This window comes from Nematolebias whitei, chromosome 8 (assembly GCF_014905685.2).
Source record: "Nematolebias whitei isolate Nwh7 chromosome 8, NemWhi1, whole genome shotgun sequence".
NCBI classification, from domain to species: Eukaryota; Metazoa; Chordata; class Actinopteri; order Cyprinodontiformes; family Rivulidae; genus Nematolebias; species Nematolebias whitei.
Window position 1 is genome coordinate 38,056,266 of NC_056505.1, and position 15,585 is coordinate 38,071,850.

Genomic DNA, 15,585 nt, shown 5'->3' on the forward strand with positions numbered 1-15,585 from the left:
ATATATATATATATATATATATATATATATATATATATATATATATACACACATACATACACAATATGCATCATAGATTGTGATTAATATATTCCCTATTTACTTAAGACAAATTCACATAACCAGTTCAAATGCTTTTTTTTTTTGCCTAACCTAATATAATGTCACAGTTGGGTATTTTAGAATGAAACTTAAAAGGTTTATCGTTACTTGAAATAAATTCCAAAACTGTACATGATAAACGCCTACAAGCCTACAAACCCTGTTATGTAAAAAAAACCTAACCTCTAAAACAAACAAAAGTAATTAAAAGTCAGAATAAAAGTAACCTCCACATAAAAGCCGTTTTATTGAAAGCTGCTACAGGAAATGAGTGAGTGGCATCATGTGAATCAGAGATAAACCGTCGTCAGTATAACTAACAACATTATCTCTGTAATTCCTCTGAGACATTCTCCTCGTTACAACCACACGCTTCCATTACTCAATGCAAGCAGACAAATGACCAGTTCAGCTGAAATGTGCTTTACAACGATCCAACTAAAGCAGCTTCAGGTACTTTCTTCTACATACATCCAATAACACAGTTTCACTCCTTTCTGCAGCTTTTTCTACTGACATAAAACACTCGATACAATACTTAAAATAATTTGTAAAAAGACAAAAATGTGTGCAAACAAGTTGTGCATCATGCCCTTAATTTAGCCGTTTATGATAAGTTTCTGCCCAATATTTCAAAAAGGTTAAAAACACTAAGTGTGAGCTCTTACCGGATAGCCCTCAGTCTTCTTTTGGCACCATCTCAACAAAGCGTTCCTCTTGGAGCCTCCATATTCCCTTGCCAGCGCTGACAGTGGGTCCTTTCTTTCCTCTCTGAGACAAAACACAAAAACAAAAACAGCAGCAACATTTCAAAAGATTTACTAGGTCCCAAAAACAAACAGGAGAAACTAGTAGACTAAGTACACATCACATGATTTCACATGATGTCTGCACAGTGTTCTAACAACAACAAGGTGTTGTGTGTCTCTGGATGAGCTCAACTTGATCATATTTAGACTCATACTGAGCAGTAACTGGACTGTGATAAATGTAACTTAATAAATGATTGAATGTGAAAAATAAACAGGGTCTTCTGACCTACAGACAGAAGCTCAAGTGTGCCAAGCCTGTGGTCAGTACTGTGCAGAGGTGGACTAGCGAAGCCAAAGGGAGGCTCCAGGACTGTATGGACCAACTAACTGGTGTGTTTGATGAGCTACCAGCAGACTGGACGAACACACGCACAGTGACATCTTATATTGGCTTCTGGGAGGACACGTGTTCCCACCTGGACTTGCAGTAAGTACAACAATGACAAGCCCTGGTTTACTGCCAAACTGAAGCAGCCGCGCCGGTCCAAGGAGGTGACATACACGAGTGGAGAGTGAGTGTTGTACAATAAGGTAAGCAACACACTGAACAAAGAAATCAAACTGATAAGAAGAACTACTCCAGAAAAAGTTGGCGGTCAACCTGATTGTACCATACCACTTTATTTATAAAGCACTTAAAACAGCAACAAGGCCAACCAAAGTGCTGTACAGACAGAACAACAGACAACACATGAAGCAAAATACAAAATGACGTAAATCAGAGGTAACTTGTGTCAAGAAGTTGTCCGATGGACAACCTGGACATTTTCCTTATGTCTGATGTCCCTTTCTTATGTCCCTGATTAGAAAATGTCATCATCTACAGTTCATTATATTGTCAGAAGATGTCTGGAGAAAGGCAATAATGGATGCTTGTGATCCTCGGACCCTCAGGGGTCCCTGCATTAAAGACAGGATAGTTGTGGGCATCACTGCGTGGGTTTAGGAACAAACCATTGTTCATAAACACAGCTCACCTTCACATAAGCATATTCTAGTTAAAGCTCAATCAGGAAGAGCAGAAGTCATACATGAACACCACCCAGACATGCAGCCGTCTTCTCTGGACCAAAGTGAATTTATTTTTAACTGAGGCAGAGTAGAAAACTTTTCTGTGATCAGGCAAAGAGAAACTTGAAACTATTTGGAAACCACTGACACTGTGTCCACCGTACCAGAGCAGAGGGACCAGTCAGTCTGTGATCCGCCTACAGTTTAAAAGCATGCCTCTCTTATAGTATAGGGGTGCATTAGTGTCTCTGACATGGGCATCTGGAAAGGCACCATCAATTAAGACAAGTATATTCAGGTATTAGAACATAGGCTCCCATCCAGATGAGGTCTTTTTCAGAGAAGGCCTTGCATATTTCAGCAGGACAATGTTGAACCACATACAGCATTCAGCAGCAGGAGACCAGGTTTCTGAACTGACTTGTCTGCGGTCCAGACCTCTCACAAACTGAAACCTTTGGCACATTACCTATGTTTACATGCACACATTTTTTTGACTGGATTGAAATGTTTTCAGATTAAATAATTCAAATGTATTGTTCACATGGGCACAATCTGTTCATGACGAGCGTTTACATGCAGCGGGCTTTGTTCTGAACAGCAGTACTGACATGTGCAGAGTGGTAAACTTAAAAAAAAAAACACAGAAGAAGTTCTACTTCCGGGATGAACGTAAACAAACCTGAGCACCCAAAATGGACCCGCATCAGGTTTTAATGATGGTGGAGACGTTGCTGCACTCCCTGACTGAGGTACAGGCGATGCAGATCATTTTGAGCTCTTTCAAAGTTTCTAGTAGAAATGTTGTATCCCTCACCGACCTGTTTTACTTCCCTGGCATGCTAATATTATTAGCATTAGCCAGGTGGAAATGACAAAGTCGCACATACGCAGTCAGGTCAGTTTTTCATGATCAGATAAAAACGAACAGATCAAGTGTTTACATGCGCTTCGGGTTATGAATAGACGTAAACCACCCGTTTCGTTCTGATCACTAATTATTTTGGAGCACGCTGAATAAACAAAAAATAATCCGGACAGGGTGTTTACATGACGCATTTTTATTCCGAACGGCCGTTTGATCCGATTACTTATGTCCATGTAAACATAGCCATTGTGAAACAAACAGGAAGTGGTCTCCTCAGTTCCTTCACGCTGGACTCGGATTCTCTTATGATGGAAAACAATGAGTTGTAGCTTTTTGAGAACATTGTCACCATCAGAGTATGTGTTGTGAATGACACTCAGCTCCCAAATCAAATTTTAGAATATTTATGGATTAGAGCCATCCACTCCTAAAGCTAATCAGGTGTAGATGCACATAAAATAAAAATAAAAATGGACTGATGGGTGGATATTGTGTCAAAGCATTCAAAATAGCACAAGACACAGTGAACTCTGTACCTTAGGCGACTGCGGGTTGTGGGGGTGATGGAGGCTGTGGGGGAGGAGGAGGATAATGAGAGTGGAGAGGAAGCTGCATTCATAGCCATCAGGGAGGTTGAGGAGGCTCCGTCTGAAACTGACATGTCCCTCTTGACGTCCTCACTGCATCTGCGTGACACTATCCATGACAGACGAGTCAGTTACAGGCGCCGCTTTCTTCCTAACTCAACTGCAGCAGAACATATTTAAACTGTTTAAAATCCCCGCTGACCTGAAATCGTCTTAGTGGAGTCAATGTTGGAGACCCTCTGGAGGACAGGAGGTGGTCGACTGGTTGAGGCTCCCCTGAGAAGGTGCTCTGCTGTGGGTACAGCACGTTTCATTACTGTGTGACAAACTTTATGACGGGTTTCCACTGAAAAACTGATTTAACAGAGGTCAGAAAAGAGCCACATTCCAGTCCCTGTGAGTTCAAGGAATACCAACAAAAGGCTGATTCACATAGCAAGAAAACAATAAATTATGGAAAAGTAAACAAGACTGCAGGCTATGGCCAAGACTGCACGTTCACATACAACACTTGAACTCATTATAGTTGAGAATAAACCAAAGCCTCCTCATTTCCTTCTTTTAGTTCTCTAAACAATCAAGAAACACGCAAACTCCCAACTTGGGCCTTTAGAAGAGCAGTCCTTTAATGGCATGAGACAGGAAACCATCCATTCTATTTATTTTAATGACACAGACCCAGCAGTAGACAAAGTGTCACGAAACATCTCGCATATGTCCAGTTTAGACGGAAATGTGTTTAACACTTTCACACACAGCTGAAACCAGATATTTACGAGAGTTTGTCCATTCACTCTGTATTTGACCGTGTTCCTACACTGTGGGGAGGGGGGGTCCGCTGCTACAGGTCATTCAGTTCCTATACAAGCAGGGGTGGAAAGTAGTGAATTACATTTACTCAAGTAATGCAATTATGAATTTTGTGTACAGTATTTTCCAGCATATAAGTCGTAGTTTTTTGCATAATTTACATGCCCTGCGACTTATAGGCCGAAGCGAAATACTTAAATGCCCCCCACTGCGCTTTCAATAGCTGCCCACTGCACCACCTGATGGTGGATGGATTAAATGCAGAGACTAATTTTGCCATTGTATGGAAACATACAGTGATGACATTATTATTATTATGGATTTTCCCCCCCATATTTATAAACCATTTTTTTGGCTGAGATACGACTGTTTTCATTCATTCTGACTGAAAAAATTTAAGCAGTACCACTTTCAGCCACTAGATGGCAGCAGAGCAGTAGTAGCTGTAAGGCATGCCGTTGTATCATTTAATAGGTAAACGTGGCTATAATGACAAATTCAAAAAAGTTCAAGACAAAAACAACTGGACTTAATTTATTATACTTTACTTTATACCTTATTGTTTTTTTTTTCTTGAACTTTTTTGAATTTACCATGTCCTGGATGACTGAGAATCTTCACCAGCTATTAATGACACGATCGGCCTGCCACAGTCTCCTCACCTTGGTTCTGCTCCTGCTTGTACCGACCATCAAACCAGCTGCACCGCCCTGGCAAGATGCAGCTGATTTGACCGTCAAAGTGCATTTATTAAGGAAAAGTTCAACTGAGACACACCTTTACTATAATTTTGAGCAAACAAATAATTGTTTTTGTGTTAATCTTGTTCAATTCTTGTTGAAGTCCTCCAGTGCATGCTCCCGCGGCCATCATTTGGCAGCCAATCAATTTTTGGCACAACACCGGCCCACATTTCCATGTTGTCAGCGGTGACGCATAATAGATACGACTTGTACGGCGAAGTGACATTTATGGATTTTTCCACTTTATTAGACAAATATGGACTGATGCGACTTATAGGGCGGTGCGACGCGTACGGCGGAAAATACGTAATTATGAATTTTGTATAATTTGTAATTATTCTCATCTATGTTTTTATTTGTATTCAAGCATGTTTTATTTGAAGTATTTTACATAATCTAGGCTTTCCCAAATTGTCCTAAGGAATATTAAGCTGAGTGTATGTAAAAAGTTAACTTTAAAAAAGTAATAAAACAAATATTCTTGCAAAATTCAGACAATTAAAACAGAAATAATTTTGGGATTCCCAATAGACCTAAAATATGAAAGATTTGGTCTGATTTAATGTCAGACAGTGAGAAATGGTTGTGTGCCTTTTTATACAGAGCATGTATAATGGGTTTCAGTTCCTGCAAACACAAATAACAGAGTGTTTACATAAAGAATGGGAGAAAACAAGGAGTATAGATACCTGGCATGGTTATATCTGTGTAGCTGGGTCTCTTGTCACTCAAGGCTGAGAGAGGTTTGTTAGCTGATATAGAGGCTGTTACAGTGAGTCTCTGAAACAGAAAACACATAAAGGCTCAAATACATAAAGGAAATCATGTATAGTTGACTGAGGCAGAGAGTGTGGACGCTGTCTGTCTTAATAATCCTGATAACAACAACTTTATACTCTTCTGTGAACAACAAGTCTACACATTAGGCTTCCAAGTATAAATATATTACCCACCACCAGAGGTGAAAAGACAATAATGTTTCTGCCAAAGACTGTGTGTGCGTTCACGTCATTGGTGTTAACAAAATATCTTGTAAACCACTAGACAGATCCAACATTTTTCAGTCAGGTCATCTGGACAGTTTCTTTTTTTGTGCTGAAAGGTTTCGCCTTCGATCCGGAAGGCTTCATCAGTCAAGGAAACACACAACAAAACTGATTTTATACCTGGATTATTGAGCATGGACTTTGTCACTACACAGATCTTATTAAAACTCTCAAAGAAATCATTGAATGAACAACTACAATAGGTTATTTTGTTTCCAGTCATATTCACAACCAGTCAAGATGACCTTTACAGCGAAGACACCTTAACCAACGTCAAAATGGCTCAGACTCAGTGGTAGTCGCTGAGAATAATCCAAAACTTGCAATCAACTCTTAGAGTCAGCCATTGTCTGTTAGCAAAAGACATCATGAAAAACTGGATGGATTTTAATTAAACTTTTGGAAACTAATTATTTGATGTACATCTGCAACTGATTACGTTCTGAAGTAAACCCAATTCAAATTGTCCACTGCAGAGAATTCACACTAACTAACAAACAACGACTATAATTCAGTCAGTTGTACAGATATTGAACTGAAATTTGATGTGGTAGTAACTGAGTTACTAGTTAGTAACAACACATACTTTGGGATAATTACTGCATGAACTAGTACCGGTACATAACATTATTTTCAAGGTCTACTTTGCATCATAAGATGATCTTCGTGTAAAACTGGTATAAAAAGGCAGCGGGGGGAGCCCTTTAATTAATACTGAACTCGTGTTTAGAAAGGGTTTGTGGTGTCATAAGAGACTACACACCAGAAAATTATGTCAGCATCAGCATAGTAATAAAAGCCCTTTACTCCAGTACCTGTATGGGTGAGACAGCAGCAGCTGGGGGAGTCTTCATGGGACTGGGACTGAGGGGGGTCCGAGGTAAAGGGGGAGCCGAGGCAGTTGGAGCCACAGACGCACCATTGGCAGGCGGACCTATATAAACAAGACAAACATCTATAAGTGAAACAAACCAAGATTACTTGCGTTGTGTTATCAAAGCTTGACTTTTTAAAGACAGGGCACAGAAATAAAGCGACAAATAAGAACTATTTTCCAGGTTGTCGTACCTTGTGAGGCACTATCAAAGCTCTTGATGAGTGTTTTCACAGTGGGGGAGGGTTCAGAGGAGGTGGAGGATCTCCGGCTGAGCCCCATGCCCTGTCTGAGAGCAGCCAGGTCTCTTTCCACAGCGTTCATGTAGTTGTACACTCTGCCTCTTTCCTCCTCCTGCCTGAAAACACAGTTCAAGCACATTCTCAGGACTCCCCCGTGAGGTCAGTTCCACTGAGGCCATTCAGTGTCAGACCGTTTACAGACGCGTTTATAAAGGTCCCACGTGCTTGTTTATAAACCATCTGACAAGACATCATCAGGTCAGCGATACCAGAGGATATATTTCACGTCAGTCTGAAGGTCTTACTTGCGACTCTTGACCTCTTCCAGCTCTTTGCTCAGTTTCACATTTTTCTCCTGGGCTTCCTGCAGACGGCGCCGCAGATCTCCTATTTCTTCCTGCGCCTCTGACTTGATGTCATTAGCAATGACAACAGCCGTCTGCAGATCGGCCTGGAACTGGCGCCACTCCATCGACTCCTCCTGCACACCATCACACACACCAGCAGGTGGATGAGCATTATTCTGATCATTTACAGCACAGGTGTCAAACTCAATGCCCGGGGGCCAAATGTGGCCCTCTTTGACATTTTATCTGGCCCCCCAAGATGATGAGAAATGTAAAATACTTTTGTCACTTGAATTTTTTTCAGTAATCTTTGAATATGATGTCAAATGCACCACAAAGAATGTCAAATGAGACCAATCAAACTCTTGCTGAGGAACCTCTGACCAAGAAAAGATGTTGGGTATCTAACTTGAGTTAATGTAGTTTCTGAAATTGGCTCTTAGTTTGAAAAAGGTTTTAATTTTGGCCCCATTTTATAATTGAGTTTGACACCCCTGATTTACAGTGTTGTCATTTTTTACAAACTACTTGATTTCTGAATGAGTTCCAGCAGAAACGCTTCATTTAAAGAAACTGTTCTCTGAACTGCCGATGCTCCTTAAAATTGGTGTTTTATTAAAGCATTGCAGAACAAGAGTGAAATGGTTCAAAGCTGTGGTTAATGGAGCCTCGAAAACCTGCATCACCTTGAAGACCACAGGAAAAAACATCTAGACTATTTCTGAATCCCCAATATGCAAAATATGTAGTACCCAAGGTTGCAGTACAGTTGTAATGGGGGCACCCTTAATGATGTCACAGTTCAGATAAACTCTGCATCATGTCTACAGGACAGAAATCCAGAGAAGGCATTTTACAGACATCGTCTTAAAATTATTTAAAAAAATAAATAAATAAACAGAAGGAAATTCAATATTTGGCTTGCAAAATCAAGAAAGTAGATCCAGAAATTCTACTGAAGGGACTCTGGTTGATATTCACATGTGAAAGAGGCTAAATGCTGCAACACTATTAGAGATCCAGACTGTTGCACTTGAAGGAATGTAGAGAATAAAGACCACATGAATGGGAATTGTTCCGTCTTAATTTAGTAGTAATTCTGGAGATGTTTTAATCAGAGAGTTAATTTCTGCTTATCAAAAAGCAAATCTCAGCTTAATGCACAAAATTTAATCTGATGAGAGCGCACATCCAAGGTGTTATATGGATATGTGCTGTTGGAGATTAATTAATGAATTTGATGAAAAGCAATTCAGTTAAATCAAAACATGTTTGAGAATGAGAGCAAATCCAATCCAAGTTAAAAAAAAAATCTCCCGAGGACAGACCATACATCCATTATCTTTACTCGCTTCTTCCTTTTTGGGTCTTGGGGGTCACTGGTGCCCATGTCCAGCCTTCACTGTGCGAGAGGTAAGGGACACCCTGGACAGGTCTCCAGTCCAACACAGGGACACATAGAGACAAACAAAACAAACAACCATTCACTCTCTCACTCACACCTAGAGACAATTTAGAGTTACCAATCAGACTAACATGCATGATTTTAGTCTGTGGGAGGAAACTGGAGTACCCGGAGAAAACCCACGCATGCATCAAGAGCACATGCAAACTCCACTCAGAAAGGCCCCTAACTGGGATTTGAACCGGCGACCTGCTTGCTGAGAGGCAGCAGCTCTACCAACTGCACCGCTGAGCCACCCCTGAGGACAGACCTCATCAGTAATTGTTCTTCTACTGTACGTCATCAGATAGGTTAGAAATAAACATTCGGACTGAACACCTTGCTTTATGTTGGAGGATAATTCTAGAACTTTAGGGTACACAAAGCCTGTTACCATGGTGACAGATTCAGAGTTTATCTAACTTACTAACATAGTTACTAAGGTTTCTCATAAGCATCCTCCTGATATGCTCAGCTGCCAGCTGATGGTGGAGGATACAAGTTGATTAAAACAAACTGTTGATATTTGAGTGTGAAATGCAGGTGGCCATCTTTTAATGTACTGGGGTTTGTTTTGTTTGACAGTATAAAACACAGATAATCAAAGGTCTTCACCTCTGATAGGACCACACGCTGGACAAATGTTAGTACAAAGTCTGAACAGGGTCACGCGCAGTGATAGTTGGATATGGGCACCAGTGACCCCATGATCCGAAGTAATCCAGGTAAAGATGATGGATGGATGGAATAGTTACACATTATATAAAAATAAAGACGTAAAGACACTTTATTGTCAATCTACACATCCAACCATCCTCTTACTCTTACACTTGTCCTCATTTGGATCAAGGGGTGCTGAAGCTAATGGAAAGCTGAACTCTGTTCAACCACATGGAGTGCACACGTGTGACGGCAGTCTGGTGCTGCTTCACAGATGAGGACGGACAGCAGAGGATTGTGGGGGGTGAACCTCAGCTTTAGCTTTTTAATTTTCACATTACAAGTTGACATTTGATCGTTTCAACCCATATATTGTGCATGACAGCACAATGACTAATACATGATCATTTATTGTCATGCATGATAACATTTTAGCCTCGACTCCTTGTCTTTTAGTTTAGACTGCAACCGATGTACGTCATCACCCAGAATGCACTGAACCAGTAAAATAATGGCAACATCCTTAAGTGAAAACTATAATAAACATATATCTTTTTTTTTAATCATTGATGATGTCGTGTTACAAACAACAATTTTTAGCAGAATAAGAAATTAACATTTTAAGGCCAATATGTGCAGGTAGTCAGAGATCCCTTTTAAATTCCTACATGTACTCAGACTTTGATCGTGTTGGTTAACAGTAAAGTTTACTGCAAAACAGTTACATACTGGAGCATTTGCTTACCCTCAATCTGCGATGAAGAGTTTTAATCTCTTTTTCCATGTCATGTTTGTGATCTTGCAGCTTTTTTACAGAATCTGAAACAAATAAGAAATATCAGATTTGTGATTTGATCACCACCATCCTCAGCCAGCAGCTTTGAACTGAGCCTGTTAGAGCTGGGTGGCTCCAACACAATAAGGGCTTTATAAATGACTTTGGTGACTTCTTGGCTGAACTTGTGTCTAAATATGACACGGTTCTTATTGTTGGGGATTTAAAGATTCATGTGTGTTATGATTTGTCAAAGGTTAAGACATTTTTTAAACCTCATTTGACTCTTTTAATCATGTGCAGTCTGATGCTGATCCCATCAGGAACATCATCACACACTTGATCTGGTTTTATCTTTTGATCTACCTTTTTATCTTAGAGGTTTGTGGCACAGTAATTTCATCAGCTCATATGTCTGTTCTATTTAATTTAATACGATGCCCTCACTTTGACCAGTCAAACTATGCACTGCTGCTCAGCTCTGCCATGTTTAACTCCACTTCTGTAGTCAGTTTTCAGATGGTTTTAAATCCCTTTTTAAAACCCATCTCTCCTCCATGGCTTTTTACACCATCTGAGATGTTGACTTTTAGTTTAATGTTAGCTCATGTTAATTGATTTTTGTTGTGCTTTTGTTTTAATTATGAAGCTGTTTTGCTCTTTAGGCTTCTCCTGTGTGTTGCGACTGCTGTTGGGTTTTATTGATGAACTGTACAGCACTTTGGTCCTGTGCTTGCTCAAAGTGCTTTCAATAAATCTGGTATGGTACTTGTAGTATTTAGGTAGTTAGCCGTCTTTAGCAGCAATATCTTGAGGTAAAGTGCAGTCTCAAACTCTTTCTCCCTGCTGCTGAAGGAAAAATGGCCTGTTTTTGTTTATCCTGCTTCAGTTCATTGTGGCAAAGAGACAAATGTTTATGGTCATCTCTCTAGGCCAGGGGTGTCAAACTCACTTACAAAAGGGGGCCAAAATTAAAACCTTTTTCAAACCAAGGGCCAGTTTCAGAATCTACATTAAGTCAAGTTAGATACCCAACATCTTTTCTTGGTTGCAGGTTAATCAATAAGAGTTTGATTGGTCTCATTTGATGTTCTCTGTTATACTTTTGACATCATAATCAAAGATTACTAAAAAAAAATTAGAAGTGATAAAAGTATTTTACATTTAAAATAACATCTGGGGGCCAGATAAGATGTCAACGAGGGCCACATTTGGCCCCCAGGCCTCGAGTTTGACACATATGTTCTAGGCCTTTTCACAAAACGGTTCCATTGCAGTCCTGCATGCTTCTGCAACTCACAAAAAACAAACAAACAAAAAACAGCAAATGTTGTGAGACATTCCATCATGATCGTCGTTTACCAATTAGACGCAGCCCAGAAAGATACTACTTGAAGGGATCCTATTCATAAACTTCATTATTCATAAACAACAATAAACTCAAGCCAAAGAAGCAACCTGGAGATAAAATGTCACAAAAACTAGCTTCACGTGTCAAACTCATGGCCCAGGGGCCAAATATAGCCCTTTTTCACATCTTTTCTGGCACCAAGGATGTTTTAAATGTGAAATATTGTCATCGCTCCTCATTTTGACTAAAGAAACTGATAAATACTTCATTTTGTGCAGACTTCTTTCTCATGAAGTTGGTCAACTTTGAAGCCAGAGGAAAGTTTGGATTTTTCAGTAATCTTTTATTTTGATGTGGAAAGAGAACAAACAAATGAGACAGATGAACTAAGAAAAGATGTCGGGGTTTTGACTTGAGTATCAACTAAAATTGCTCCGTAGCTTGAACCAAGCATTTAATTTTCCTCGCTTTAGTAACAAGTTTGACACCCCTGCGACTGACTGCATCATTTGACATGAAAATGTAGAAATGAAAAACAACAAGTCTGGTGATTACATCAAGGTTGCACTTAGGTTACAGTTTATTTTTCCAGCTCACTTACTCTCAAAGTCTGAAATAATGAGGTTGTCGTGGAGTTTGAGCGCTCTGTGCTGCTCGACTTCATCTTCCAGCTCAAAGATGGTTTCCTTCATGTCTGCAATCTCTGAGTCTTTCTCCTGCAGCTCCAGGCGCTGCTTCTCCAGAGCGCGCTCCTGCTCGGCCATCTGCTGCTGCACCTGCTCCTGGAAGTCTCTGTACTCTCTGTTCAGCTGCAGACACAGGATGAAACGTGTCTTTTACCAAATCACCTACAAGAGTTGAGACAATCAGGTGACCAATGTTGGCAGAAGCCTCAACTGATGTCTCATGATTTTCTTAACAAATTCATTTTACATCTTGAATAAACTTTTGTACATTTTGTACACAGTTGGCTTCTTTTTATTTCAGGACTTCATCTAAACTTTACTACCAGCCTCCAAGGTTTACCTTACTGAGAGTCTCCTGCAGCTGGTTGAGTTCTATATGCGCTTGTTCCAACTCCTCCTGCATCTTTGCAGCTTTGGCTTCAGCCTCCTCTTTGCCCAGCCGCACCCCCTCCAGCAGCTGGCAGATGTCGTTCTTGTCCCCCGCAGTGTGAAGAGAGTACAGCTCGGCCACCCTTTGCCTCTCTTGGTCCAGCTGTGCTCTGCAGCGACTTAGGTCTGCCTGGTCATTGCTCACCATCACCTTGTACTCCTCCAGCGCGGCAGCCAGGGTAGCTCGATCCCGTCTCTCCGACTCCAAGATGCGCTCCATCTGGTGGTTCCTCTCCTTCAGAGCTCCAATCACATCCTGGGCCTCAGCATTGTCCTGCTCGGCCATCTTCAGCGTGTTGGACAGGTGCTGCTGCACTCCCAGCAGCTGCTCTCTCTCAAAGCGGGCGTTATCTGCCAGGTCTGCGTATCGCTGCTCCAGCTCCAAATAGCGACCACTCTTGATATCCTCCTCCAGAGCGTACGATATATGATGTTCTTCCAGCAAGGAGCGCAAGTATTCAATTTGTCGGCCGTAAAGCTCCAGCTTGTCACTCTGCTGGCACAAGGAGTCCATGAGGATGACCTTCTCCTCGCCAAGCCGCTCGTTCTCTCCATTCAGCTCCTGCGTGATTTGCTGCAGGTCAGCCAGCTCCTGTAACGTGGCCTGAAGCTCCTCTGCAGTGCTGTGCTGGTTCTCCTCCATCTGGTGGATACGCTCTGTCAGACAAGCTACTGACACCTCGCTGGCATTGCCGCTGCTGCCCCTCCTGGAGCGCTCCGTGCTCGCAGCGCACTCTGACTCAGATGACGAGGAAGCTCCAGAGGGGGCGTCCAGAGCGTCATCACTGGAGGTGACAGCTTGGTAGACCTCACTGGATTCACTGTCGAGGTTGTCTGCTGAGCCTCCATGCTGGTGTCCCGTGAGCAGATCCTCTAAAGAGCCGGGGGCGGAGCCCTCCACTGATGATGTCAGCGTACCTGTGCAGCCACCGTCACTGTGTGCACTGTTGGTGACCAGGTCTGGACTCAGTGAGGAGTAGCTGAAGAGCTTGTCTGAGCCGTCCAGCCTCTGTTCCAGAGAGAACCCCAGCGCGTTGAGTCGGTCTTTCAGCATGCGGTTCTCACTCTTCAGCAGGTTGAGCTCCTCTCGAATGGCCTGGTTCTGTTCTTGTAAGAGAATTAGGGTGGACTCCACATCAGCTGCTGTGATGGCTGAAACCTGAGGCTTCGCCGCCTCTCCAACTTCTTCCTGCGGTGTCGCATCTTGACCCTCAAGGCCAAGCTGGGCCCTCATGTCCCTCAGCTCACTGCGAAGGTGAAGGATCTCCACGTCTTTGCTCTTCGCCAAGCCAAGCAAATCTTTGACTTTGGTCTCTAGAGCCACCTTATCACTGATCTGACCGTCTGATTTGGACTTGCTCATCCGACCCTCCGACTCCGTCAGGATCAGACTCCGGGAGCGTTTGCCTGAAGCCACATCTCCTGCTCCGATTCCTGAGCCCAGCTGCTTTTTAGCAGCTGAAGTCCTCGATGTTCGCAGACGGTCTCGAGACGAGTTTGGTTCTTTGGAAGATGCTGATGTTGTACGCTTGGACAGAGAACCTATGTAAAGAGAACGGTACATTTATAATTTAAACTACAACAACTCATTATTATTACCTGCTACAAAATATCTCATGAACCCCTGGATGAAGTTTATTAAAACTCTCAGAGTAATCGCTGGATGTTCGTCTACAACTGATTAACTTTGGCAGCAATTCCAGTTTAAGATGGTCCCCACAGCTTATCAACATTAGCTATAACTCAGTCACTTACACAGAAATGAATCTTTATTTGTGGTAGAAGCTGACATTCATCCACAACAACACATATTTTGAGCATGACATCTTGTGTGTTATTTTCAAGCTTTGACCAAAACAACGTCATCATTTCTCAACCCAAGATGTTCTTAGTCTAAAGCTCTGACGTGAAAACATTCCTTTAAGGAGCGTAGCCCTTGATTTTACAGATGTAATGTCAGATACCTGATGCTGTCTTCGATTTGTTTTCTAGATTACCAGCACTTCCAACAGAAGCAGTCTTCTTGGTCTTAGTGACAGTAACGCTTGATGCAGGATTCCCTCCAGCCATAGCTGCTAACAGATCGTCATTGCTTTTCACCTAAAAAAACAAAATCAACATGATCTCACACAAACACATAGTTTAAATTACATTCAGACAGATCAGCTGATGTATCGGCCATCATGTGATGAGTTTCACCTTAGACAGAGGAGCAGTGGTGATGCTTTTGCCTGCAGACTTTCCAGTGCCAGCGGAGGAAACGGCCTCAGACTTCCCTCGGTCTCCACTGACCTTACTCACCGCTGGCCGGACCGACTTCTTCATACTGAGCTCTCTGATGCAGACACATTTACAGCTTGGGCTGTGGACAAAGGAAGGTGGGAGGAGAACAGAAATACTCATCAGTGTGGAAAGTGTCTCAGTTTTCCATGAGGGGGATTCTTTCCAGGGTACTAATCTTTCACTGAGACCACATAAAGTTGCACACATTTGAAAACCTTCCTCAGATATTCAAAATCTGGGAAGGACAGTAAGTGCTACATGACCCCACTTTTTTTTTTAATCCTAACTGCTACAATAGTTATTTAATAAAGATGGTTAAAAAAACATGTTCCATGGCAATCACGGCAATAAAGGTGTCTGGTGATATCATTTCAAAATGATTTTCTTGTCTTAATTGCAGAAACATTTGATAGTAAACAAATGAATTCAGGATAAAAGCCAAACTAAAAGTGTCCAGAGATGAACCAAAACCTCCACCAGATGGCTCCTGTATGTTTGTAACAATGGTTCTAGTT

At 41.7% G+C, this 15,585-nt stretch overlaps 1 protein-coding gene across 1 annotated transcript in view; it reads right to left on the reverse strand.

The window, feature by feature from the left end:
• specc1la (sperm antigen with calponin homology and coiled-coil domains 1-like a) overlaps positions 1-15,146 on the reverse strand; it is a 19,106-nt gene extending 3,960 nt beyond the window's left edge. The window contains exons 1-12 of the mRNA XM_037681263.1: positions 14,987-15,146; positions 14,752-14,887; positions 12,699-14,329; positions 12,274-12,481; positions 10,292-10,365; positions 7,401-7,576; positions 7,048-7,211; positions 6,795-6,913; positions 5,623-5,713; positions 3,583-3,672; positions 3,330-3,489; positions 771-873 (exon numbers count right to left, since the gene is read on the reverse strand). Of these exons, the coding sequence (XP_037537191.1) occupies positions 771-873; positions 3,330-3,489; positions 3,583-3,672; positions 5,623-5,713; positions 6,795-6,913; positions 7,048-7,211; positions 7,401-7,576; positions 10,292-10,365; positions 12,274-12,481; positions 12,699-14,329; positions 14,752-14,887; positions 14,987-15,112 (3,078 nt within the window). The 5' untranslated portion in view covers positions 15,113-15,146. The remainder of the gene's footprint in view (positions 1-770; positions 874-3,329; positions 3,490-3,582; positions 3,673-5,622; positions 5,714-6,794; positions 6,914-7,047; positions 7,212-7,400; positions 7,577-10,291; positions 10,366-12,273; positions 12,482-12,698; positions 14,330-14,751; positions 14,888-14,986) is intronic.
• Between the last annotated feature and the right edge of the window lie 439 nt (positions 15,147-15,585).